At 40.0% G+C, this 27,273-nt stretch overlaps 1 protein-coding gene across 27 annotated transcripts in view; it reads right to left on the reverse strand.

Annotated features, from left to right (window-relative positions):
* Window positions 1-111: 111 nt before the first annotated feature.
* BMPR1B (bone morphogenetic protein receptor type 1B) overlaps window positions 112-27,273 on the reverse strand; it is a 228,445-nt gene continuing 201,283 nt past the window's right edge. For all 27 annotated transcript variants that reach the window (XM_085579105.1, XM_085579097.1, XM_085579095.1 and 24 more), the window contains 9 exons: window positions 22,190-22,292; window positions 21,135-21,237; window positions 15,011-15,107; window positions 14,063-14,201; window positions 9,165-9,357; window positions 8,387-8,684; window positions 5,907-6,082; window positions 4,532-4,662; window positions 112-3,809 (listed from right to left, as the gene is read on the reverse strand). In XM_085579105.1, coding sequence (XP_085435231.1) covers window positions 3,684-3,809; window positions 4,532-4,662; window positions 5,907-6,082; window positions 8,387-8,684; window positions 9,165-9,357; window positions 14,063-14,201; window positions 15,011-15,107; window positions 21,135-21,237; window positions 22,190-22,292 — 1,366 coding nt within the window. In that variant the 3' untranslated portion in view covers window positions 112-3,683. The remainder of the gene's footprint in view (window positions 3,810-4,531; window positions 4,663-5,906; window positions 6,083-8,386; window positions 8,685-9,164; window positions 9,358-14,062; window positions 14,202-15,010; window positions 15,108-21,134; window positions 21,238-22,189; window positions 22,293-27,273) is intronic.

Consider the following 27,273-nt stretch of genomic DNA (forward strand, 5'->3'; position numbering starts at 1 on the left):
ATCTTATAAAAATAAAATAAATAAAATGAGGCAGTCAAAATAATCTACCCAGGGAAATTAAACAAAAAGATGGTGCTTTTCAAGCACATGAAAAGGAAATAGCAATCTCTGTCATGGGGAGATGGAAACAATTTTATTGGGGGGAATGTTAAAACAACCATATACAATTTGAACAAATACAACATAACACAGTTTGTTCCCCAGGTTTTCTAATTACAGTATTTACAGGTTTAATAAGGCACTGGTTCTCAAAAAAGAACACAAATTAGTTTCTTAGTCTCTACATTGACAACCTTTTCTTTAATAGAAATAACTTTGTGCTAGAGAAAGGATAGCAGTTGCTAGATGGCATCTTTTCTTTTTCCACTTACATATGCCATCTCACCTATGCCAGTAATAAACTAAGATACACTTCCTTGAATGATTTACATTTGAAAAGTGGATTTCTAGACCCGTGGGCATTGAGGCCAAAATAACCTTTACCAAGCCCTCCTCAATGTGCCCTTTGAAGCTACCAAAATATGGAAGTGACATAAAAGGCCACACCTGGCAAAATAAACAGACTAACCTGCAGTCACTGCAGGTGCTGAAACCTTAATAATGACATGCTGAGTGTTGCAGAGTCACTCATTTGGGCATTCTGACTCCAATGTCACAGTGCTGGAACAAAAGACCTCCACACTTGCCTTAGGCTCTTTTTTGGCCTTAGGAATAGCCCTTCACAATAGATTACAGTGGATAGGAGATATGAGGGCAAAATCTGATCTTGGGAGAAAATAGACAGGCACTAGTTACACAACCACAGACTGTTTGCTTTCTCATTGTGTGTCTCCTCATATATATATATTTATATATTTATCTATTTTCCTATACAGCACCGTTGCAGTGATTTGTCTTTTATGCATTTTCATAAATAAATATTATGTTTTATTTAGTGCTTTTTCATCCATAATAGTTTACTCTTAATCCACATGCTGGAGCTATTCCAGACTTGCAACTGAATATATATATATATATATATATTTATATATATATAAAAACACATAAACTTGAACATTTAACATACACACTTTATGTGATCTATCAACCAGTATCTTAGACCCTTTTCTTCTGGACCAAAAAAAGGTAAGATTTTCTCAGGAAACCAATGACTGGCCCTTTCTCTTGCAACACACCGATGGCAGGTGCCAAGGACATTCATTGCATGCCTCGTGCTCCCAGCTGGCAAAGCACCCTCCAAAACACTCCTGGAGAGAGAGCCCTGCTAATTAAAAAAAAAAAAAAATCTATTTGAGGAAGGTAGAGGTGAAGCCCACCTAAACAGGCAGGAAAGAAGCATCCTTGCTTTGCAACCTGGGACCTGCAGGTCCCATGCGCTTCTTTGGAACTGAGAAATCTTGGTTACACAGGGCGTGCTGGCTTTTATGGGAAGAAATGAGACTGGAAACCCATGCCTCCATTCACTAAGACAAAAAGTTAAAAAGAGGCTGGGTTGTCCCCAATTTGGCCCACAAATCTCAAGGCCAAGGTGGCCAAGGAGAGGAGCAAACTCAGTTCTCAGCCTCACAAGCATTTTTTAAGGATGGGAAAACCACTGTCACCCCTCTGGGGTCAGGTGTATTATTAACTCTCAGAGATTTTCTTTCTCTATTGCTTGGTAAATTTGGGTAGAGGCAGGGAAACTGCACCACAGAAAATGCACTCTAATGAACACAAACTTCTGATTAAGCTTTTTAACACCTATCATCATGGAGGTCTTGCTGGTTCTCTTGAACCGTGCATTTTTCTCTGTTTGCTTGAAAGTACAAAACGGTAATTTTTCCAGCTAGAAATACCTTCAGGGAGCTGTTAAGCTAAGCGCCAATTATACACCTACCTACCACAAATAAATCAGTTTTGTCCAAAAAAAAAAAAAAACCCAAAACATTACAGAAGTGCTGAGGCTAAATCCTGCATGGCAATTATTTCAGTTCTGAAATAGGCTTAGCATAATCAAAGCAACATTTGTAAGGACTTATTTCAAAATTAAGCTGAACACCATCTAGTAAAACAACATAGGCAGGCAGGAAATTTTTTAAAAACAAATGAAGGGTAAAAAAGGGTAAACCAGTAACTCCCATGCAGCTCAGCTTTGGTAATCTGACAAAGAACAGAACCTTTCTAAAGGAAACACTTCACAGGGTATATTTCACCTCTCAGTTCCCTTTCTGTAGCATTAGCATTGCTACAACTACTGCAGAGCCAGGAAGGAGGAACAGGGTAAGATAGAAAATACATTTCCCACTGCCTTTCTCCCCTGACAGCTCCTCTTGCTGGGAACCACACTGCTCCACAGCCCCAGCCTGGCAGCTGAGCCTGGCACTACTGTGCAGCAGCTGACAGAGGTGTGGAGGCTGCTGGAAGGGCACACAAAATATTAATGCAGATAAAGCCTGAGGCAACTGTTCAGTTTGTGGCATCTCTCACTACAGCAGAAGTGCTGGAGGCAGGTACCCCCTGCTGCCCACAGCTCCCAACTCTCACCACCCACCTAATGTATCTTACATTCCCCCCCTGTCACTCCTACTACAGCCTCAAGGCACCAGGTTTCCTCACACTCAAAAAAAAAAAAGATTGCCATCCCAGAAATGGGTGCTTTTGAGATTTTTCACTTGCCCTTAAAAAAGGGAACATAGATATATTTTTTTTCTCAGCTGTGGTTGTAGATAGACACCTCACTTTTACACAAATGAAAAAGCAAGTTAATAATTCCTTCTCACAAGGAATTTCCTCTTAAACAGTGGTTGTTTGTGGGTCCTAGAAGATTCAAATTACCCAGAAAATTCAAGTGTGTACTTCATTTCAACTCGCACACAAAATATTTTATTTTGCAGTGGGAGAAAAGGAAGGGAGGAAAAAAAAGCCAAGAAAAAGGGTACTTGTTTATCATTGTGGTACAATTCCCATCAGGTTTCCAGGAAACATGAAGATCTTCTTTAAACAAGTCACACCAAACCATACTCATACAGCTCCCAAGTACCTTAAAGGAAGCATGACCTTCCCTGGACAGGCCACCCACACCAGCTGGGATGGCAGGGATGCAATTGGGCTCCCTGTGTACTCTGAGAATCACTTGCACATGCAGGGTTTGGAAAGTTACCTCCACAAGTAGGTGGCTTTTAAGGCAGGCTCCTCTGAGCTACACAGATGCACTCACCTTTTTTTTTTTTTTTAATGCTGGAGTGCAATAATCTTTTTGGAAATGAAAAAGTTTGTTTGTTTTCATTTTCAGCAGTTTCCTCCACTTTTTAAAAATGTAACAATATACATATTTTTTTTACTTCTAACCCAAAAGTTTTATTTTCATAAAATTTAAAGCAGTATCTTTTTAAACAATCAAAATAATAATAATAATAATAAAATAATAAGTGGCTTTCATGGAAAGCAACATGCATAATCATAAACCAGTTACTAAAACTGTATTTCCCCATGTAAACAAGGGCAGACAAGCCTCTTCAATCTTGCATGTCAAAATTCAGGTGATTTTTTACGATGGATAGTCTCCTCAAAAACTCACAGCCGCTCTTAAGCGTGACTCCTCCATTCAAGGTACTTAGCAAAGACTTCTGATACATCTTCAGGACTTCTGCCTGCACAACAAAGTCCATTTCCAGGGGCCTCCAGCAGCACTGCCTCTGGCAGAGTCAGAGTTTAATGTCCTGGGACTCTGACATTTTGGCAAGTGTTTTCTTGACGCGCAGGGCTGTGAGGCGGGAGGCAGGGCTGTGAGCCCAGCACTCCATCATCAGCTTCCCCATCTGCCGTAGGCACTGCGGAGAGAAGTGGGAGAGAAAATCCCACCGGGTTCAATGGAACAGCAATGCTGAAAAACTGAAGGGAAAAGGTCTTTTCTAAGGGCAGTGCAGACCCTGAAAAGCATCACAGATAAACACCAACAGCACTGCCCAGACCAGCCAAATGTGTTTCATGTAAATTAACGCACATTTTTATAAATGCATTTTTGGTAATACACAAGCACTATGTAGTAACAAATTGACTTTTTATTGCTGGAATGCCCAGGGTGGGATTACCAAGGATGCTAACCAATGAATCAAGAGCAGCTGTTGCAATAAACCTCCCCAATCCTTGATATGTGTGGTAGCAGACCAAACACTGAGTGCCACCACACAAAAGCCATTTTGGGAACTAATACTCCTTCCTCCAGTGTTTCCAGCCCCAGTCTGAAGCCTCAGAGGCATTTGGCTAGGGAGAGGATGAGGCAGGTGAGTTTTGGTTAGATCTGCAAACACTGGCTGTTACACAAGACCTCAAGCAGCCCAGGAAGGCTGTTTTTTTCCCCTCACACTCACAAATCTCATGCCAACTAAATCTTTCATCTCCCCACAGACTATTCATCTACATGCTGCTATTCCCAAATGGCAGCACCAGCGGTAAATATCCTCCTCTCTCAAAATGATGCAGAATTGGGTCAATCTCACTCACTAACTCTGATTAAAAGCACAGACTGCATGCTAGGAGGGATGGGAGGTACCTCATCACTGCTCCATCTGTTGGGAAAGGAGGGGCGTAGTCTCTTGATGCACACGATCTCCCGCATGTCCTCGTACGAGGGGTCACTGGGCACAAGGTCATGGTATGGAAGCTGGTATTCCTCAACTATTCCTGAAAGAAGCAATTAGTTGCTTGTCACTTGCAGAAAAATCTTCCACTCTCTTCCTCCCCTCTCATTTTATAACAGATTGGCCATACTGTCTAACAGTTGGGTGTACTGCCCCTAAAAAGACTCAAAGTTTGTTCCACAGTCAAGTTCCAATGTAATTATTGCTGTATAAAGACTGGCCAGGTATCTTAATCCAAAAGCGTGGTAACTTGCCAAGTGAGACAGTTTCTACCACTGCTGTCCAGTCCAGCAATCTCCAGTAAGTTCTCACAGAAAGAGTTATTAGCATAGGGTCTGTATCAGAGTAATCTGAGAGATAATTAACCTTGAGTTAGGTCTCCTCCTTAGCAGTGGATCTGGAAAATACTGAAGGGCATTTCTGTGCCTTTTCAGAACATGGCAAGGTACCATTCTTTGTGCATAGCAACAATGACAAAAATATTACAGATTTCACCTCACAACACTGCAATGCATGTCACCAGCTTTTAAACACAGGGATCCTGCTACTTATTGGCAACATTCAGCTTCTCTAGGATGAACAGTCAGCAAGATACTGCAGGATATGAAGACCCATAAGGTATGCTGAAGGTAGCAGAGACCCAAGAGAGACATGCTTTACTCTTACCACCAAATTGGCACAGAACTGCTACCAAGTCATATCTCTGCATTTAACTTTCTCAGTGGCAATAGAGAGGTAACAATATCCATCACTTCTGCACTACAGTGAGCTCTACATGCAGAAAGAGGGAAATGAAGCATAACACTAGTATGACAATGATGTAATAAGTGCCACTTCCCTCTACTGTTTTGCTACTTTTCTTCTTAACGGATTATTTATTTCATAGAGTAGAGCATCAGTCCCTGAATTGTTTGTCCTCCTTTCATTTAACTATTAACTAAACTAAGGAATCACTATTTTCTTTCTGCTAAATAAGCTGAACACCCCCAGTCCAGCAGAAACGTGATACCTTTAGGAAAGGTCCCCAGATGAGTTCCACACTTCCTCAGTGCAGGCACCAGCTGCCTTCAAATGAGCCATTAAAATACGGTCTAAATCTCTGCTGTTGAAATAGCACTGAGTGATGCTTTAAAATAAGTTTCAACAAGAGGACAGATATTAAGAGAGTTACCTGTATGGTTTACCCACTTTTGTTTATTACTGTAAAAACAATTACCCAGAGAAAAAGGTGTAATGGAAGGCTCTAAGTTTACTGACACAATTAAAAGTGATCTCCCAGCTCTTTACCTCCTGAAACACATCTTCTTGCTATCTCCCACAGGATGAGTCCAAAACTGTACATATCAGCCATGATGTAGGACTGAAAGTGATTTCTATTCAAGCTTTCATCCAGCACCTCAGGAGGCATATAACGTTTTGTTCCTACACGGGTATTTGGAGGGATGTCTACCTCATTTGTATCACTAAAAGAAAAAGAAGGAGAAAAAAAGGACATCAAACATGCAGTAAAGTGGCTTGAAAATAAAGCAATTTGGATGGAAGAAGCAGTAAATCCACACCGCATCCACTCTCAAACAAGGTCAAAAGTAGTGCATAATCTTAGAACAATTCTTACAAGAAAAGCCTCTTAGTGTGAAGGCAACCCTCCTTAAAAGGCTGACCCACCTGAGGCTATGTTAAGCATTCAAATGCAGAACCACAATGGAGATAAGACTCAACAGGGATGCTGTAACATTTGTGAGATTTCATTAGCATTAGCTCTAATGTTAGTGATAACAATCAAATCTTCATTAAACGCTGTTTTCTTAAAATACTCCACCACCTAATGCTTCAGTCCCTGCAATTAATGGGGGATACTAAGTAGCTGAAGCAGTATCTCTTAGCTGTAGCAAATCAGATCTGCAAGACAGATGAATCTAACTATTATGTTTTTGCATGCATTATGTTTGATCCCTTCCAACCTTTACACATCAAGATATGCAGACACAGAGAGATAAATGCATAAAAACATCTAAGCAAATGTATCACACCTCACACATTGAGCAGAAGAGACAACATACAGGAAAAAAATTCCCATTAATTATGTGAATGGCTTCTTGTTTTTCTTAATAACTCAGATTCAGCTACATCAATTTCAATATATTTAAAAGTTTAATATATGGTATATATTCTGGTTTGATTAAAAAGGTCTGTTTTCCTTTCTTCACCTTCAAAATTTATGTATTTTACATATGATGGATAAACAGAATCTCACAGAATAATTGTATTTCTGTAGTTTTCTTCATGTACAGCAATTTTTTTTCACCTTCTGATATGAAGAAAAGTTGAGTCTGTGGTACAACCAGTCACCTACACAGTCATTAGATCATACATATGCTAGAGGCACTACTGTACACCTCCAAGAATGTAACATAAATCCAGTGATCTGCACTATCTTACAATATTTCAAATTGAATGGAAACATAAATTATTTTACTAGAATCATTAGCTTCAGCAGAGCATACCCCTCCCAACTATTTTCTTCTGTTGTTGCATGAGAAATGCTGTCTGAGGAAGGATTCAGTATGAAAACAAGCCAAGTGCATAACGTAAATTCCATCTGGAGTGTGAAAAATCTATATTTCACCTTCTTTTGTAACAGCACTTGGTAATTCCTAGCTCTTCTTCATTCACAGCTAAGCAGTGTGCTGCTCGGTATTTGCCAGGCAAAGTACACCTGCAAAGGCTGAATTTCTTCCCCAAAACTTTTTAATAGTGTTATTTTCAAGTACTTGTTTTCTAGGCCTCTGCTCCTCAAAGTAAAAATATTCCTTTCTTGTCTCCTGAAGAAAGGTCAGGCTCATAAAGTAAATGCCTCACCAAGGAACCTGGTAGGTAAGTGAACAGTAAGAAGAGAACATTAAACCTGCCTTTCTTTTCACTCTGAATAATTTCAGTCGAATGTTTGTACAGAATTCCTGATTTATTTCTTTTTAATACTCCAGGGAGTCTATTGTTTCAAAGCTGACCTGCAAAATGGAAACCTTCATTCTATGTATGCTGGACAGATTTCTGTGTACAGAAAAGTCAGAAACTTCAGAGTAAGCACCTCCACCAGCAGGACCACCACTGAGAGCTCAATCTCCTTTCGAACAGAGCTGTCAGAGAACAATGTCTCCTTATGACTCCCAGGAGTGAATAAGTTCTACTTGTTTGCTCTTTCTAGGTTGCTTAAACACACAACCATTTTTTAAAATCAAATTTAAAAGCCATTTCAAAAATCAAATCTGTACTTCGGCAATTTGATTTGTAGGAAATGAAACAAAAGGCAGCCCAAATGGGGTCCTTTTCCATAAATCCTAGTTAGTAACTTGTACAAATTATTAGTATTTTTCTCTCTAAGTTGAGAGTAAATTTTCATGGGATCAGACAAGCTGAATGCTTCACTTACAAACTCAGTGATGTGACTTCAACCTGTCAGTGCTACATCCTTTCATTGTGTGCCACCAATACTGGGGTAGCTATGGAGGATGGAATGATGAAAACTGAACCTCTATACAAACACAGTTAATGTGCTCAAATCATCAAAAAGCGACTATTTATACACCTGCTTGAGGTGCTGACATGACATTCTCCCCCACACAGGTAACCTCACACACAGATGAGCAGAGCCCAGGTGTGCACACACACTGCAGGTGCTTGTTCACACGTGCACACTCAGTCAACAAGTCAGGAAACTTTTGCACCTGATTTATTAACTTCTCCTCGGCCCCCTCACTTTCACTCACCTGATAAATTTAACAGCCAAGCCCAAATCTGCTATACAGCAGGTGCCATTCTTTTTCACCAGGATATTCTTACTCTTTAGGTCACGGTGGGCAATAGCAGGTTTGCCCTGAGTACTGAAGATCTCAGTGTGCAGGTGGCACAGGCCACTGACAGAGGAGTAAGCCAGTTTCAGCATGGCTTTTGTGTCCAAGGTAGTAGATTTTAGATAATCATAAAGTGAGCCGTTCTCATGGTAGTCAGTGATAAGATACAGCTGGGTCCAAGATCCTGTACCTTTAATATCTGCAGCAATGAATCCTTCAAAAAGAAAAAGAAAAGTATATTTTCAAATTAATTCTTTTTCTTGTTTGGTTTTTTTGGGGGTTTTTTTTGGGTTTTTTTTTTGTTTGTTTTTTGACTGCTCAGAACTCTGGACTGTCATCCATTTCAGTAGTTTTGTTTTACTAACATATTTAATTCCTTTCATCCTACTTCCATACAACTGTGCCTCACCTCTAGCCTTTAATAAACTTTCAGAAGCCCAGATATGGATATACCAGTGGCTGCAATAGACATGTTGTGTTTGGAATAACAACCCCCCAAATCCCATTATTTTTTAACTTTTATTTATGTTTCAGTAATCCTTTAAACAACTTTCATTTGAAAAGCACAGGGTGGCTAATTGCAGAGCACAGAGGGAAACAAAGCACATCGTAAAGGACATCAGATAAAAGCAAATACAAAATTGCTAATCTTAAAAACCTGTTCATGATCAAATAATTCTTTCACTTCACTCACCAAGAATATTTTCATGCCTCATCAGGACAGTCTGGTAGATTTCTGTTTCTCTGAACCAGCTGGCCTCCTCTGTAGTAAAAAACACTTTCACTGCTACCTTTTCGCCACGCCACTTTCCCATCCAGACTTCTCCATAGCGACCTTTTCCAATCTGCTTCACCATTTGAATCTGTTTTGCAATGGTCCTTTGAACCTGTGAAATGCCAAGGCAGATCTTACACCTTTCTCAGGGGAATCTCTGCATTCATTCCCTCCTCCTGTGTCTGCTTCCCACACAGCCAGCCCAGAAGAGAGTGGAATATGCAACCATTGTGACATGGATTTCAGCAACCTTCCACAATTGCAGATGCTCCCATTTTCTCCAGGATACATTGCTGCTGAGGACATTCCCACCACTAAAAAGAAGCCTTTCCATGCATACTCAAGATATACTGTGGTCTCTCAAGAAACTACATCAGTCAGTGTAAAGGTGTTTTTTTTTTTTGGGTGGGGGGAGGAAGTTTTGACAGAAAACACTCCTGGTCACCTCAATGCAGTACAACTTCCAAAGGGGTAGGTAACACATTTTCATTAATATAGGGATGTTTTTTACACGGTCAACACTGCTGAGACTCAAGACTTAGGCTCAAAAGAGTCAAAAGCCTATTAGAGCTCCAAAATTAGTAGAATTAAGAATTACCTTTTATTTTTTTTTAAGGATGCTACTTCCTATCACCTTCCTTGAAATTGCCATGCCTAATTATTTCAAAATATACATTTGGTGTTAGGAACCTCAATCACTACTTACAGAGTTAAAACACACATGCCTACATTGATTTAAATAATCATAACTACATATTAATAAAAAGCAATTTACCCCCCAAAATATTTGAAGGAACAGCTTTCCAGTGTCTGTGCCAGCTTTGCCAGTAGCTGTACTGTGAGCTAAAGCTAAAATCATGGGTATTGCAAGATCAATGTCCACAGCAGCATTGCAGAGATACTCTTCACAAGAATAACAGACTGCCTCTACATATAACAAGCTTTTACAGCCACAAAAAATCTTGCACAAATGGAGACTTATAATCTCATCAGATTCGAGCATCTCTGCAGATCATGTCTTTCTAAAAGTTCACAAATAAAAATGCGAGTGAATGCTGCAACACAATTCATATGGCTGACTCTGCCTCAGCTTAAAATAACAGGAGATTTAAAATGTCACCCTCTTGTGCTACAGCATTGCCTGTTCAATCCACAGCTAATGAATTTTTGTCTGGTAGGATTTGGTAAGATTCTGGAAGACTATTGTCACCAATATGATGAGATTTTCATCTGGCCCAAGCAATCGGCAAAATCTGGACAAGTTCAAATTTGTAGCTTCTTGCTCTGTTTTGCCACCATCCAGATACAAACCTCCAGTAGTTTATTGCAGCAAGTGAATCTAACTGCTCTGAATTCCTATGAAGTCATGTTCATTTCATGAAATCAAAAACATTTTTTCAATCTTGGCTGACAGAAGTGAGCGAAACTTGAATTTTTTAAATCATTTGCTTCCTTTGTTCTGCTTGGGAGGTCCAGTGGAAACCACTAGTTTGGGAAAGCCAGGCAGGACTGCTATGAATGTGCCATTCATGTGCCTCCAAAGACAAACTCAAAACCTATTAGGTCAGGTCTATCATAATTTATTTTTTAAGTGAACCATTGGTTTTCATATTGAACAATTTTAAGAAGCAAAACATACAGTGGTATTTATGCAAAGCTATTTCAAATATCCCACTTTTCTTCTTCTGTCATTTAAACAGAATTCCATTTATCCAACTCTGCACTGTACCATTAGATGTTCAGGATGGTAGCTTCAGTGCCATTATTTTTGATTAACATCAATGAAAGTCAACAATAGAGATTAGCCTTAATTTTTAAAATTGATTTATCTTTTATACTCTCATATAGTGATTGAACAATAGTTATATTACATTGGAATTTTGCTGTAACATTTTGTAATGTCATTTTAGCATTATTGCTTTCTATTTTGCCCATTTTAAAAATGCATCCTGAACAATAATGTAGTTACATCAAATAACTTAATTTGTGCAAATATATGTAATGGCATCATAAAGTACATGCAATTACAATACTTAATGATGAAAAGTTCCTTATTAAATTACATTAAGAAAATGAAAAACACATTTTTGTGATGGGTTTTCAGGCGGCAGAATACTATGTGAAAGCCCTTAGCCTGGTTTTGTCTGGCTAGAACTAGTCAAATGATTTCCTAGGAGCAATTTCTTTTATTTTAAGGAATTCAGCTCCTTGAATCATAAACCAATTATGATTTCTAAAACAAATAGGTTCATCAAAATTGTTGGCTGAACTGATTTCATAAGCATGCTGAATGATGTGCTTGTGTGAGTTATTTACACTGAGTGGGGCTGGGGGTTTCTTATTTCTTTTATATCTGTGTATTTTGGTGTTTGAGCTCTGTAAGCAGTCAGGTAAGGTTACATGACCTTTTCTTTCATCTCCCTGAGTGGAAACAATCCAATTACCAACTATTTCTACCTTCCTGGCATTCAGCTAAACGTGTTCAGCTACTGCAGATGAAAATTTAGACAGACCAACCTTTTGTAAATTTAATATTTTGAACAGAAAATTCATACCTATGGCTTGGATGCAGTCCCTTGAAAAGCAAAGTTTATTGGAAGGGAAATTATGAAAAAAACTGTGAGAAGGTAGAGACCAAATTATAGTTGAGCAATCTCTTCAGACAGCATTTGACCTGTAGTAAACTCTTCTGTCAGAGGTACAGACAAGTCAGGAGAAAGAACACTTGCTGAATGTCATAGTATCAAATTCTTGGCTAATACTTGTTTTGGGTATAATATTTGTTTCCATTAGAATAAATGTTCTACACAGAAGAAAAACATTACTGGTTAGCATAAGGTGACATTTTGCATTAAATTTGCATGTTACTTTCCTGAAATTATAACCCTGGATGTTTCAGTCTTTGCATAAGAAACAAAGTCAAAAATAAGCTCTTGCACAAGAAAGACCAGAGTATTACTGCCAGGCACCTTCCATACACTTGTTTCAAGCATGGGCCCAGAGGTATCACTCTGTGCATCTCTGATGAGCTCAGTGGTTCCAGCTGTCTGGGAAATGCAGCAAACATCCATTGCCAAGTGCAAGATCCATTTTCTTCTCTTCCACCAAAAATCACTACTTATAAAAACAATTGTACATGTCTTTTTTAAGCAAGGGGGAGATGGGGGGAAGAGTTCCTGGAGGAAAAACACTTGGTCCAGTGGCTGCAAAGTCTCCAAGCTTGAGAGAAGTGAACCGACAAAAGACTGGATGGTTTCTGCCTCATGGAGCAGTGGCACAGCTGGGATGTCACCTTGGCCATTACAGCAGCTAAGCAGCAGGAGTTGGTTTTCCCACCCACTACAGGAGCAGACCTGGGGACAGCACTGAGAACACAGATCCCTCCTTCAAACTGCTCACTGGGAAAGAGGAAGGCATAAAGAGCAAGCAGTCATAACCAGCATTGCTCCAGCTTTTTTTAGGATCCTGGGATGAAGGACTGAGCCATGCACTGCTGTGAGGTGCCCCAGGGCACCTGCTACCCACATGGGGAAACACATAGTCTCAGAGAAGTACAACCAAGTTCCCTGTATTTGTTCTAAATTATTACATTTTTAATGTCATTGGAACAAGTGAAGATGAAGACCTTGATAAGGCAGGTGTTATAAAAAAAAAAACAAAAAAAACACCAAAAAAACAAAACAACCAAACCCCAAAGCAAAAAAAGGAAGAAATCCTCACAATTAAATCAACTGGAAACCCATTGTGAATGGTCCTAAATGCACACAAGATCTCTCCCTTTCCATTGGCCAAAAAATCTCAAACCAAAACCACTACAGGGTGCTAGAAGGATATTGGCATGGTATAGGACAGAGCCTGTTGTTTCATTTTTAAGGAAATATAAAACTTCCCATTTAATGTCTTCTTCAGGGTGCTTAAAAAATATGTGTGGGCAAAAACCAGAGACACAATACATGGTACTTGGAAGCTGGACAACACCTGCAGTAGTAGCATCAATACAAACTAATGGGTTTGGAAGACAGGAGGGACGCATCCACTCTGAGAAAGGAAAATTAAATCTTCCAATTTCTCAGAGGCACTTATTTTAAATATGTAACCTAGCTTTTTTACCAATTCTTTTTTACCATTGATGATCCCCAGAAAAAAAATCCCCTGGTGAACAGCACTATATTGCCACAGAACATTCTGCCTTTTCAGCAGGCTTAGTAATCCTGGAGTCTGTTCAGAAATAATCATAAACTCCATCCCTGTGCCTTTAATCTTTGAGATTGCCATACCACAAGGAAAAAAAATCCCCCTTGACTTCCTAATTCAAAGTGAAGCCTACAAATAAAAAGGTTCCAAGTTTGACAAGTTACAGTTCCCCTTAGAAAAAGGCAATAGGATTTCAGTGTTTGAAATCCTATTGTGAATTGCACATACAAAGGAAGAAAACAAGATCAGTGGGCCAGGTGCTGTCCTATACATTGGAGTAAATCCTCATCTACTTCCATGAGCTCTCTTAGCCTGTACTTACTCTGTGTATCTAAAATAAGAAATGAACTGGGGTAGAAAAATAATCCTAACCTTTTTTGGCTTAGTTCACATGAAAAAAGTCCCCTGCTTCTAAAGCAGCTGTTCTCCTTGTTTAAATCTTTGTCATTTCTCATAGAGAAAAAAAAAAAAAAACCAAAAACCAAAAACAAACAAAAAAAAAACCAACAAAAAAAAACCACTAAAAAAAGAACTGAGGACATGCACATGTATTTCTTGTGCCTCTTCTCCCTCTACAGATGTTTGCCTTTGAAATGTGCATTTAACTAGTATTGCTTCCTTACCAGGAGAGGGAGCCCGGAACCGCTCCCTGAGCTCTGGGACTGCTCGATCAAATCCTTCAGGGACTCTCCGGGGGGAATGTAGGTCTCATCCTGCTCCAGCCCGATGCTGTAGTGGGGCCTCGTCTCTTGGCGTTTGTACCTGATGTTTTACACGAAAACGGAATGAGTTTTGAATACAATGAACACATGTGCAATAATGCACGTGTCCTTCACATTTCCTTCATTTATAGACTAACAGATTTCTCTGCTTCCCTGAGGAATACACTGGACTTGCTGGCCAAAATATTTTATTTTATTTTTAGCAACTGTTTTCATCATCAAAATTCTAAGTATAACTTTCACAGGCCATGCAGTCTGGGGTAAACTTGCAAAGCAATCAAATGTTTTCCTTTCAGAAACTTAAATATGTCTAATACCCTGATCAAGTAAGTAACTTTATTTTACTGTCTGCAGTGCATTTTCAGGAGCCAGAGGAGGTAAAGTCATGCAATCTGGGAATATGTAAAAAATGTGCCAAATTATTAAAATGTAAAATATGTAGATTATGATAATATTCTAGACACATTTACTGTCATCCCTGTCTTTTCTTCTTTTTTTTTATGATCAGGTCTTCATCACATAAACAAGTTTATAAGTATTAGATAGACTTCCCTTACAAAAATTTCCCTATAAAATTTGTCCTTTGTCTTCTTCTCAGTAAAGAATAATCTGTGCTTCTACCTCAATGGCTTTTAAGGATGTTGAGTGAAAGATCCTGTATAAAATACGTCACACAAGTATACCTGTGAACAGCATGAATAAAATACACTCTTTTTTTGCATGATAAAATTACAGTTTCTCATTTCTTTTCTTTAAGGTCCACTTCCATTTTTTTTCAATTTCCTAAATCTATAAAAAGATAAATGTTGGGAGGAACATTAACAAGCTGCCAAAATATTCCTTATTTACCTGAAGTAGAAAAATATGATGATAAGCACCAGAAGGATGCTGCAAACAGTCACTGAGATCAGCAAGGCCTTGTGGTGAATGTTTCCTTCAGCAAAGTCTGGGGTTAAAAAATGAGAAAGTTGGAAAATTTAGAAAGAGAGATGGTATAAAGTCAATGTCAGAAGTGCAGTGAGCACAAGATCATTTCCGCTCTTTCCTCATAATTCCTTTACAGGATACCCCTGGATTCCCCAGGCATTTTGTGGGCTTCCTCTTTGACTCTCACTGACCAGGACAGAACTGACACTTCCAAAACCCTATTTGTTTTCTCAGTCCTCACTCAGGCAAAACATTGCCTTGATTTGTAATTCCCTGTTTGTCTCTGAATGAAAATCAGCCAAGACCTGTAGCTCTGGGTCTTAACCTGAGTGATCAGCCAGGAAATGCAAGAATTACTGCCTTTTTAAAAACTCAGATTAAGTAGCATCCTAATGAGTAGATTTAAAAAAAAACCGCAACAACAACACACACTGACTGCATTTATTCTAGAAGGGAAGACACAGCAGACCATTCAACCTCCAACAAGGCAAGCCATGAGAGGCCTTAAAAGCGTATAATTTCCATCATTACAAAACAATTTGTCTCTTAGAACCTGTTTTAAGCAAGAATTTTCTTCTCCATCTGCTCTATAGCAGCCCTGTGTGCCAGCAAGTCCCTCCTATGCTGGTGGGCAAAACTATCCTTCCAGTGACTTTTCTGCAAAACACCTTGAAAATAAAATGTGTCAAGAAACTTGTAGAAAATGCTGCTATATAAAAACTATTAAAATGTTTCAGTCAACCTTTGTACAGGAGACTTGTATTCTCCTTTAAAGTATAACATTAATCTGCAAATTTGAATTCTCAGCTCAGGCAAGTGAGTCTGACCTTCATGCATGCTTCTCTGCTGAAAAACAAAGACATCCAGCTCTATTCTTTTTTAAACCTCCCCTGCCACTCAGACCTTCAAAATTATAGTATTTCAGCCTGTACATACACAAACCACCCTTCCAAAAACATGGGATAATGCAAATGAGGGTCATGTTTTCTGAAGCACTTCCAGCTTTGCTGTCTTGCATCCTTCTCTCCAATGCCTGACATATCGGAGAATGCAAGAAATCTATCCTTATTGACTGGTCCTGGAACGATGTTATTATGTTTCAGATTTACAAGGGTAATGAGACCAGGAGACTCCTAAGGGACTCTTAGTTTACTCTCAGGCTCTTTTATTTTAAAGATCCAGTTTCTCTCTTTTTTTTTTTTTTTTTTTTTTTTGCTCCTGAACAATTTCTTTCCTTCTCCTATCCACTACAAACACAGATTATCTACCAACACACCTCCCAGTCACACTGGTCATGTTTTAACCTGCCATTACCTGCTCTGGGAGCACTGACAATGTAAACATTCAGGACAGGGTTGATGCCTGTGAAAGGGGACACTGACACAATGTCTATCAGGAAAACCCTTGAGCCCATCCTTCTGCCTGCCACAGCAGATTTACCCCTGGCCTGCCATTCCAAGTGGGCTGTGGGTCGAAAGCGAGAGCCCGCCAGGGAATCCAGAGCTCTCGTGAAGGTGATGGCAGCTGGGCAGGGCTGAGGGCTCTGGTTTGTGCTTTGTAAGCAGCCTGTGTCAGTACCACCTCCTTCTAAAACGTGTGGGTTCTAACAGTTTCAGATGTCACAGCCCATCAGATGAATAAGCAGAGCACAGAGGCCAGAAAGCGGCATTCCACACCTGGGAGAAAGCCGGATAACCACCCACAGCAAGGGTTCTCCCACTTCACAGAGTACAGCGTGATGGAAGCTGAGCTTCTGTGCTTAGCAGTAATGAAAGCTGATGTCAAACAGAGAGGGAACAATTCAGATCTTAGACTTGTGTCTGCTAGATGTTAAAGCCATGGAAATCTGTACATTTTTGGAGATTGGAGACACAGTATTGCCCGTGAAGCTGTTCATGCTGCCTGGGCATGTACAAGAGTATGTACATTTGGAGAGGGATGATAAACATGCTGAAATCTTGAATCAAATTCCCACAGTTTTTAGGGTTTAAGTGATCCAAACCTTATGCTCAATGTTTCTAATGGGCTTCTGCCATTCAGAAAAAGTAAATAAATGCAGTTTGGTTCTCCCAGAGGCCAGAAGGCATTTTTGAAGTACTGTGCAGCTCGCAGATGAACTTCAGGCTCCAAAACTGCAAAAATTTTTGGGTACCCAAATGCAATTATGTGAAGCAAGTGTAAGGAAAGCATGAAAGACATAAAAGAACCTGTCTTGATCTCCTTGCTGGGAGGTGGAAACAAGACCTTGACCAGATGCAGAGCTGACCCTCTGGTGGTGGGTGGTGTCCCCCATGCCAACAGTGGCGCAGCTTTAGCAGTGGTTCACTGTGCACAGCAGAGTCATGCAACTGGCTCTCACAGGAGGGGACAGTAAGTTCCATATGTCTTTCTCTTTCTTTGGCTATTTGAGAGGTAATACTGATGGTGAGCTATTGTCTCAACCTTTCAAACACTTCCTGTGTTTATAAAGTATTTTGGCAGGATTTCATTTGCTGCCTAACTTGAGAACTTCATAAACCTGCTGGTGTGTGTGTGGACAACACAAGATTAAATGTAAGCCCCCATCCTTACACCAACAATGTCTGTTTGCTCTGCTGCACTGACCCAGGCTGCATTTCTTCTCCTGCTCCTCCAGCCCAGGCTGTTCCCCACAGAGCAGCAGGACAAACCTCCCTTTCCCTACAGTATTTGAGCAGGAGGAGAGACGGGGCAGCTCAGCTGTGAGTCTGCCTAGAGAGCTGCTTATGGGGTCTGTGGTGGGTCCCAGTCAGTGCCAGTGTAGTGATGGAGGTGCTCTGCCCTTTAAGAAGTCCTGTGCTGTGTTTTTTACTGCTGTGTTACTTGGAACTGTAAGGTGCCAAGCAGCAGGGTTATGAGAATAAGCAGCAGCTTCCACAGAGGCAGCAGTGAGTGATTACTGGGAGCACGGTGTAGGAAGTGCAAAACAAACACACGGTAGGTTTGGGAGGCTTCTTCACATACCTTGGCTGGCTGATAACAGTGGAGCCCAGCAAACAGCACATTAACAGTTCCATGATGTAGGAAAACAGTGGTGCAGGCTGGTGACAGCAGGGAGCACACCAAGACCAAGCAGCCTCTCTATTTTTCTCCTGTAATTTCCCCCTCCTCTACCACTCGTTTCACTCACTGTCATCAGCAGGACCACGATGAGGAGTGCATTGAAAACGCCACCCAGAAGGTTCAGAAGTCAGCATATCAAAGGGAAAGGAGGTTCTCCTCCCACCCCAGGTCCCTCCAGCTCAGAATGTTACAGCTATCCAAGTAAAAAAGGCAGTGAAATCTGAGGCGTGGAGACTGTGTGCACACATCAAACCCCATCATTCCTCCAATCATTCCCTTGCCCATTCATCACTAGCTATACAGGCAGGGAGCCAGACACGGTGGCACCACCACTTCTGCTTATATAGGCTCTAAATCAGTAAAGACATATTTCTCCTTTTGACTGGTCTCAGCCTGTGCTTTCGCTGGGATTTCCAGGAATATCTTTTATTGTTTAAAGCAGAGGTGTTATATCAGACCCAATTATGACTTTCATTTCCTTAATAAGACAGCTGGCACAAGGATTTAATGGTTTCTCTGGGATATTTTATCCTGCTAGTTCTGTACCAAGATGAGCTCAAAACTTAGGCTTAGCTGCTGTTTCTTCCATCTTACTTAACAAGTCTTGCTTTGACCAGTGTTAATTTTTCTAGCTCTCATTTTCATGCATGCGGTCCTCCTTTCTTTCCAGCAGGGAGAGGAGAAGGATAGGGTGTGGCATAAATCTTGCCTTGCAGCACATGCCAGGCCTGGAAAAGCACTTAGAGAACACAAGTCACTTGCTTCTGTAGCTGTTACCTTGGTGCATAGGTCAATTTTGAGTTCAGCAGCCTCTGACCTGCAGCTGCATGCTCTCCCTAGACTTTGTTTCCCATGAGGAATCACCTCAGATGTGAGTTCATCAGAAGCCAAATTTCTGTTTGCTTTTTACATGCTGAGGAGCATGCGTATCTTTCATGGAACCCTGAAGGCCAGAAGGCTATTCCAAGAAGCTTGTTTTTAAGTTCACCTCTCTTTCTCTGAACTTATAGTTTATGTTAAATTTGATATACAATTCTAACATTACTCAGACAGCCAGAGCGTAATCTAAATGCTTCCAGTAGAAACAATGATCACAGCCACAGTGCTGGGTACTGGCAGTAGCATGTATTTGTAGACAATATTCTTACCTATTTGCAGTGAGGGCCTGTGGTTCAAGCTATGGCTTTTTTTTTTATTGGGGTTTCATACTAGGATACAGCAGCAACAAATTAAAACAGGTGTGGCACTGAGAATGACATAGTAAGCTAAAGCTTTAATAAAGGGGGTGACTTCAGCCCCATTCAGCCACATTTATTCAAGCAGTTCCTGAAATGCATTTTTACAAAGCACTCCCAGGATGCTGGTAGTGTGGGAGCTTGTTTAAAAAAAAAAAAAAAATCTTTTGAGTATGTTGAGTGACCACATCACCTTTTGTCTGTAATGCTAAAACAGTCAACTTTGCAACACAGAACAGCTAGAACCCTGCTGTAGCTCTCTGAAATTTTTCTTTTAAAAAATATTCTTTCTGACACCATGGTTCCCAACTATACTTTATTTTCCTATGTCCTATATACACACAGGACAAACCCAACATTGACCCAAACAACTTCTGCCACTACCATAAGCTTGGTTCATTGCTTTCTTTGTAAGTAGCAGATAGCATTGCCAAGTAACTAAAATCCTAATAGATGGATGTCTAGTGTTAGACTCTGATTCAGTATTTTTAAGTAGTCCTAATGTAAAATAAACTCAGCCAGTAGCAAGAAGAAATCATGGCAGTGTTTTCCAAACCGATATTTAACGAAAGACTAAGTAAGTGTGAACAAATATTGACTGCTTTTTGGATCTTCTCTCTCAGTCCAAAGAACTTTTTAAAATTAAATAAACCAACAAAGTAGTACATAACTCTTCTGTTGGAAGTCAGAATTTTATGAGGTTTCGCTGCCTTAATGCCTTGCTAGTAAACAGTGAAGTATTTACATACTGCTCTCCAAAGGCCTGACTCTGCAGCCCATCTGTGCAGACTTTCACAAGCCTGAAGGGAACGGCCTACATGAGTGAAGGCTTTCTCTGAGCATGCATTCGTGTAAGTCTCTGCTGATGGTGGAATTAAGAGTGCATCTGTGCACCGATCTGGATCTTCAACACAGAACACCACGATTATAAATTCTTCTGCAACCCTGAACTGACTCGTTGATGACTACCACAATTCCCCCGATGCCAAGAGTTTATTATGGATGAGTTTACACTTACTTAGGAATACACTTCTGTAAAATTTATTCTGAACATCCAGACAAAGACAGTTTTACCAGTTTTCAGAGAGTGATGTTTAAACAAACAAAAATGTTAAAACCTTGCTTCAGCATCTAATACGTTAATACATGCCCATTTGCGTTCAAATATTCTTTTTTAATTTTGTGAGATCTTACCCTACATTATTTCTTCAGCTACATTGTTCACATAAAAAATACACTTTAGTCAGTCATTATTGTGCTAGTGCTGGATGATCAGGTCTTGCAAATAAGAAAAACTTACAGACTTGTGTCAGCTTGAACTGACCAATTTGTGTGTGGAGTTATGAATGAGAGTAATGCATGTTACAGGGACTGGAGAGAGGATTCCATTTTATTATCAGGCTAAAAAAATACACAGCAGTAGTCATCCACTGCTGTGTCCAGCCTAGGTCTTTGAGATGATCTCTGATAGCTCAGCAAGTCCATGTTAGGACAGCATCAGGTGACTCTAATGCATCTTGTGTTTGTTGCATGTGTGCCACAAAAATAACAGCAAGCATCAGTACCATTCCACACACATCCTACAGGAATGGAGAAATACTGTTTAATGTCATTTATCTCTAATCACATGCCTTTAGATAGGGGTGCTTCAGTCTGTGCTCTATTTTTCTCTAAGGCACAAGGACCAACAGCGGAAAAGATCAGCTTAGGACTGGATTTTGTTCCCTTACCTCGATTCTTCAGTGGTGGCAGTGTAGGGTGAAGGTATCTGTTACAGTAATCTTGGCCTGTGCAACATCCAATAGATCTTCTTTGGTGTGGAATAGGAGTGTCCTGCAACAAGCAATTTAGACAGAAAGCAAGTCATTACCCGTGTTGTAAATAGACACTATCATTCTGGCACTTGAAAGATGTGCTTGCTAGCTGGACTGCAATCTGCTACAGATTCCTAGAATGTGTGGAGTAAGGATTTCTGCCAACTGGCGTATCCAGCAATATTTCATCCAGGTAATTAAGACATTAATTCACTACAAACTTACTCCTCTTGGTGCCTTAATGCTGCAGAAGGGACTGACTTTCTCTAATGGTGCAAGTCACAAGTGTGAAAATCACATACATCCATCAGTTAGACCAAAAATGAGTTAATATGGGTATCCAAAACAAATTAGCCAGGATAATACAGGAATTGCTGCATGGACTAACTTAGCTGCAGCTTCTGGTCTCGTGGGAAGCTGGATAAAATACCCTCCATTAGCCATAATGATTAAACAATTCCTGTACTCATCTAAAACTAGGTTGACATGAGGAAAGGCAACCATCTCAGAACCACCCTGCTCCGTTTTCCATGCCCCTTCCATTCCTGCAGTGATACTTGTTTTCCATCAGGTGATCACTGTATTTTAAGGGAATATCTGGCAGCAAAAATCCCAAACCAATGTGCAACTGCATGTCAGATGTAGATGTTACTGCAGTCCATGACATAATATCCTGACTAACTTTAACTAGCATGGAGATTTGCAATGTTAAGACTGCAATTCTCTAAATCCAAACTTCCTCTGACTGGGAATGTTATAAGTAGCAGCAGTGCCAAAACCAAAAACATGAGTTATTATTAGGAGGATCTATAGTACCATCTTTTGGGGATATAAATGCACTCCCCTAGTAAGCAACTATCTGCCAAAGGAAAAGAAGTGGAAAACATGGACACAGCGATGTCTGTTGACTGCACTTTAGTTGAAAACTATCAAAAATTCAGGTGACACTGTGGCAGAAAATGCTTCCTCACCCGACACTGGAAGTCTGAGCCCTCTAATCCAAGACATCCCTTGGTGACTAAATGTCCACCAGACTCATCCTCTTCTATTATGGTGAAGCAGTAGCCATCGGTGCTGCGGATTGGAAAGAATGAATCAGGAAAACACACTGAAATGTGAAAAGTGGAAAATGTGATCTTGAGTATTGTCCTAAACTTTGCTCCTTGCCAGGCAAATCTGCCATTCACAAATGGACACGCTGGGGGCTGCTGCAGACCAGCTCCTGCACACACAAAGGAGGCTCTACCTCAGAGCTGTGCACTTACCTTTGCAACATTTCACAGCCTAAACCCCACTAACAAGCACCCCAGTTCTCTGCCTGTGGTCATTACTGTGTTGAGACTTTGGAAACCTATACAAAATGCTATACCTATACTTCAGTGCTACACAAGGTCTGCCCTGAGTGCAGGAACAAGGCACGGATACTTGCACCATGGTACAGACCCGAAGAAAGAAACACTTCTGAGATACTAAACGTAAAATATTACCAAGAGTGATTTGTGATTCCTGTTTCAACCATACTATGAACTGCAACACTCCTGTGTAAGAGTCCTTGAGTTATCATCAACACCCTTCACAGATGTTTACTTGGGTTATAAGCCTGAAGCGATCCATAATGCTTCCGTTTACAGGAACGTGCACCAGGGAGGGCAAATATGCTAACAGATGGCTAGATGGTGCTGGTGATAAATGTCCTTCCTCCATGAGGGTCAAATGCCTGAATGCTATGGAAAGAGGGAGTGGAGGGCATGGAAAGGGTGGCTGCATTTTATTGAAACTGCTGTACCTTAAGTTCTCAGCACTCTGACAGGGATATGTAACGTGTAAGAAATAAAAACTGACTGATTTGCAGGAAGAAGATCCAAACAAAAAAGAAAAAAACTCTTTAAGACATTTAAGTCACAGAAAAATAAAATATTCTGTTATTTGCTTAGGAAAATAACACTGGCTATTATGTGCAATTAGTATTTTTCAGAAGAGAAGAAACAAACTCAGTTAAAACAAGGAAATAAAAAGCAAAAAGGATTAGAAAACTTAAATACAGCAAAATTTCAGATGATTTGCTCCTTACTTGAATAAAACAAGAGTCTAAAGAGCACCAGCAGCAAAGGCAATGAAGATGCAGGAAACAAGAGCCACAGTTACACATTTAAGATACAAACACAATTTGTAAGTATTAGCTACACAACCGAGAGCTGCTGCAGAGGATCATGTCAAACATTTTCTGTGGCATATTTTTATATTAGTGGGGCAGGGCCTAGCCACGATAAGCTTATTACTTCAAATAATAATCTATCACGGGTTACTGACTTCTGGATCTGAAAAGTAACCAATTGCACATTACAAATTACTTTCTCAGGGAAGCCAGCAATGACTTCTACCCTTCTTTGGCATTGTACATAGGCGTGAGGCAAAGGAGACAGTAACCCTTCTGGGCAACAACCACCTTGATGTCATTGCTTGAGCTTAAAAGATAGGAACAATAGGCTTGCCAAGAGAGACTGTAAGGAATCCATTAGAGCAGAATATTATATTAGATTATATTTTATTTGTTTGCATGGTGCCTTTGATTCAAAATAATGAGTAAGTTCAACCCAGGGGACAGAGCAACAAAACAATAAATTGCTATCAAGTGAAACACAAAAATGGACTCCAGAGCTAACAGGCCCAAAAAAAAAAAAGCAAAAAAACCTAAAACTCTTGGTTCATCAAAGAAAAGCAGGAGAAGGAAAAGTCAAATTGTTTCCAAAAGGGAGAAAAATAAACAGGAAGTCAGCCATTTTAATTCTATTTTTCTGACTTGTCATATGGGACTCTGATTCTTAGCTCACTTATGAAAATTAAAGTCGGGCTCCTCGTGCACTTTAGTCCCTCTAAAAATTGTACTCCAAATTTAAAAAGAAAAAATTAGATTGGGTAGAGCAAACCTAAGAAGTTATAAAGTCTAAACAATACTCTTTACAGATGTTAGAACAATGAAGGAAAAGTGAGAGAAAAAAATAGCATTGTGAGCAGAATAAATACTGTTGCTGCTTGTTTCTACCTCTAAGAAAAAAAAAAAAAGGAAAACCAAACCAAACAACAAAAAGCTTTCATCTTTCATGCAATGTAAGAACTCATTATCTTTTCGAGAATTTCTGACCTGCTTAGGTGAGATGGAGAAGGGACTCTTCTGAAAAGAAAGATCTCCTACCTGTTTCCCCTGCTCTAACCCCTGACCTGTGCTCCTGGTTTCACAGGATGTCAGATGGACCACACACTGCAAGAATAAGGGCAGGGCACACCCTGCTGTTTTATTGATTACCCCACCAGACTGGGGAAGAAATGGAACTTACTAATATAGCCAGTAAGAAACAAGTCAGAGATGTGTGCACAGCCTCAAATTTTATGCTTATTTTGGTGACAGAAACATTTGTACATCAGTGATACTTGCAAAGCAGTATGAAAAACCTATTCTCCACTTCCCATTAAAAAAAAAAAGTAGTATAGAACTGTTATTTTCTTAGAATGTGCAATGTGAATTCTAATTTTGTGTCACTTGACTCTGCAAATGGTGTGTAAAGAAGGAATTGAATGTGCATACAACTGGATACATCTGGGTACATATCCAGTAACCTCTTCCACTGAAGCACCATCGTATTAGAGTATGGTGCAGGGGAGTAATTAAATTCACTTTGGATGTGATCACTTTGGATCTGTGCATATGCACAGATTTGCTGTGTCATATATTTGCCAAGACTGAATTCTTACAGCCAAGTCAAATGCCAGGAAAATAAAGGGAGCTAATAGTGAAACATTGACAGACACTGATAGAGAGGGTGCTGCTACAATTCCAGACTGCCACAAAGAAAGCAGGGATCTTAACTCGGACCTTTCCTAAATGTCACAAGTGAGCCAACAGCTTTGCATCTGCTCACACAGATGTCCCCACTGGCCAGCAGCCATTTCACACAGAAGATGTGATTCCTCAGCTACCAAAACCTGCCTGCTGGAGATTTCCCACCCAGCTCTGTGAGTGTGTGATACAGAAAAGCAACATCTTTCCCTCATTCAATGCCTATCACAAAGAGACAGGTAACTTTCATAATTTGATGAAAAGATCCCTTATCTTTAATTTGATTTCAAATGAGTCCATGCAAGTATTATTACTTTTTTTCCACTCTTCCTCTTTATATTCCTCATTTTGATACCAGAAAGAGCAAGAACATTTTTTCACTTCTATCCAAAGCAGCATGACAAGTCTCTGCACTCTTTTAAAAATCATTTAAAAACTTCCTGGATAAAGGAGGAAAATTTCAAAATAAACATAAACATTAAAAAATTGAAAGGCTAACATTTAACATCTCACCATAGCTCCTTTATCTGAAAATGTTCAGCTTTTCCCTAAAAATTAAAGTTGATTAAAACAAAACTTGTCTGAACTCAGTGCTTGGCCACTGTCAAAGGCTTTTTTCTTCTACATACCAAATTACAAAGAAAATTTAGTCATATCATCTGGAGAACACGTGAATGAAAATAACATTACTCAAGTGAGTTATCACCTTTGGTAACACTGAAAAAGCAACCTAATTATTTTATTGCTTGAGATAACCAAAGACACAGTTGGGCAGAAATACAATCTAGTAGGCAACACATAGGAACTTAAACTTTATCAGCCCAATCTTTAAAACTGTCAGCATTTATTTGTGCCTGAAAATAGAGTGTGACAAGGCACCTAATTAGCCTCTGCCTTTACTGCAATCCCATTACAGTCAAAGCCAATTAATCGTAACAACGTGTTTTAAAATATGCAATTAATTATGATAAGACACAACTGTCCGTGCATTCACTTTGAACACAGAAAACCTAAATGGAACAGTAAAACAAGGTCCTGGCTGTGTTCAAAGCAGCTTTGACCTTCTTTACTGAAAGCCTTTTATGAATGGCACAGATGTTCAGAAAGAAGAATGAAGTTTCAACATGCAGCAGTTTAATACACCCTTTAATACACAGAGGATTGTGAGCCTTCTCCAAAGGTTTCATCTCTCGGGGTCTCGAGTGCAATAGTATTTTTCAACTGCCCATAGTGGCCCCACTTGTGACCCCTCTTTTCCCCTACCCAGAAACCCTAAGCAGTGGTACAGGAGTGCCTGTCTCCAGCCATGGGAAGGGCTATTGAAGGAACTGTCTCTGCCCATTGTGTTCACATATCCATGGGGAAATGGGGTCCTGATGAGTGAGGATATCAGCCTCAGCTCCTGGCTTGGTCCCCTTTTGAGGGACCTTGGCATTAACCCTCCCTTGATGAGCTCACCCTGCAGTGGGTCTTCCAAAACTTCACTGTGCTCATGGACTGCCCCATTTTTTAGGCTTTTCTGCTCAGATAGAAAAGCATTCTGCCTTTTAGGCTCCAGTGTTATCCTTAGCTCTCTAAAGAATTGTTGGACTTAAACTGCAGAAGTATAAAGGAAGTAAAATTCTGTATAGGAGCACAGCAGGCTGTTGGAGGATTTGATATAGATGTGGTTAAAGAATATTGGCTTTAAAATTTCTACAAATACAATTAAGAGAGAGGATTTTAAATGGCCACCAGATGTCCTCATTTTTACATAAAGATTCAGACCCCTGGTACTATGGGCTGGATATATACTTTAAAGCTGAATACCTGTGGTAGCAGATAAAAATCTTCATGCGAGATGACAGACTGTTTTTAGGAGAAAATTTTAATGGTGATTGCAATAAGACTAGCTATTCTATTCTGAGATTTTTAATTTAAACACAGCTGGAAATGCTTTTGCATTGAACTTTCAGAGGTTCTTGCTCCTAGGCTCATAAAATGCTTCACTGCTTAAGCAAGAACCCTGGTAAGGGCAGTGGCTGATGCTCTCCAGAGCCCAACTCCTGGCTGTGGATGTATTCAGTGAATTTCCTGGGTTTCAGAGCTTTTCCAGGCCCTTGGGTGCCCCAGACTGGCAGGTCCAAACTCTGAAGGTCCAAGCACAGCCCAGAGCTTAACAGATTGACAGAGCTGATAAGAGGTTTGATTTTTAAAGTTTTCTTAAAATATATAAAATGC

The sequence above is a fragment of the Lonchura striata genome, chromosome 4 (genome assembly GCF_050655825.1).
Source record: "Lonchura striata isolate lonStrDom1 chromosome 4, ASM5065582v1, whole genome shotgun sequence".
Taxonomy (NCBI): domain Eukaryota; kingdom Metazoa; phylum Chordata; class Aves; order Passeriformes; family Estrildidae; genus Lonchura; species Lonchura striata.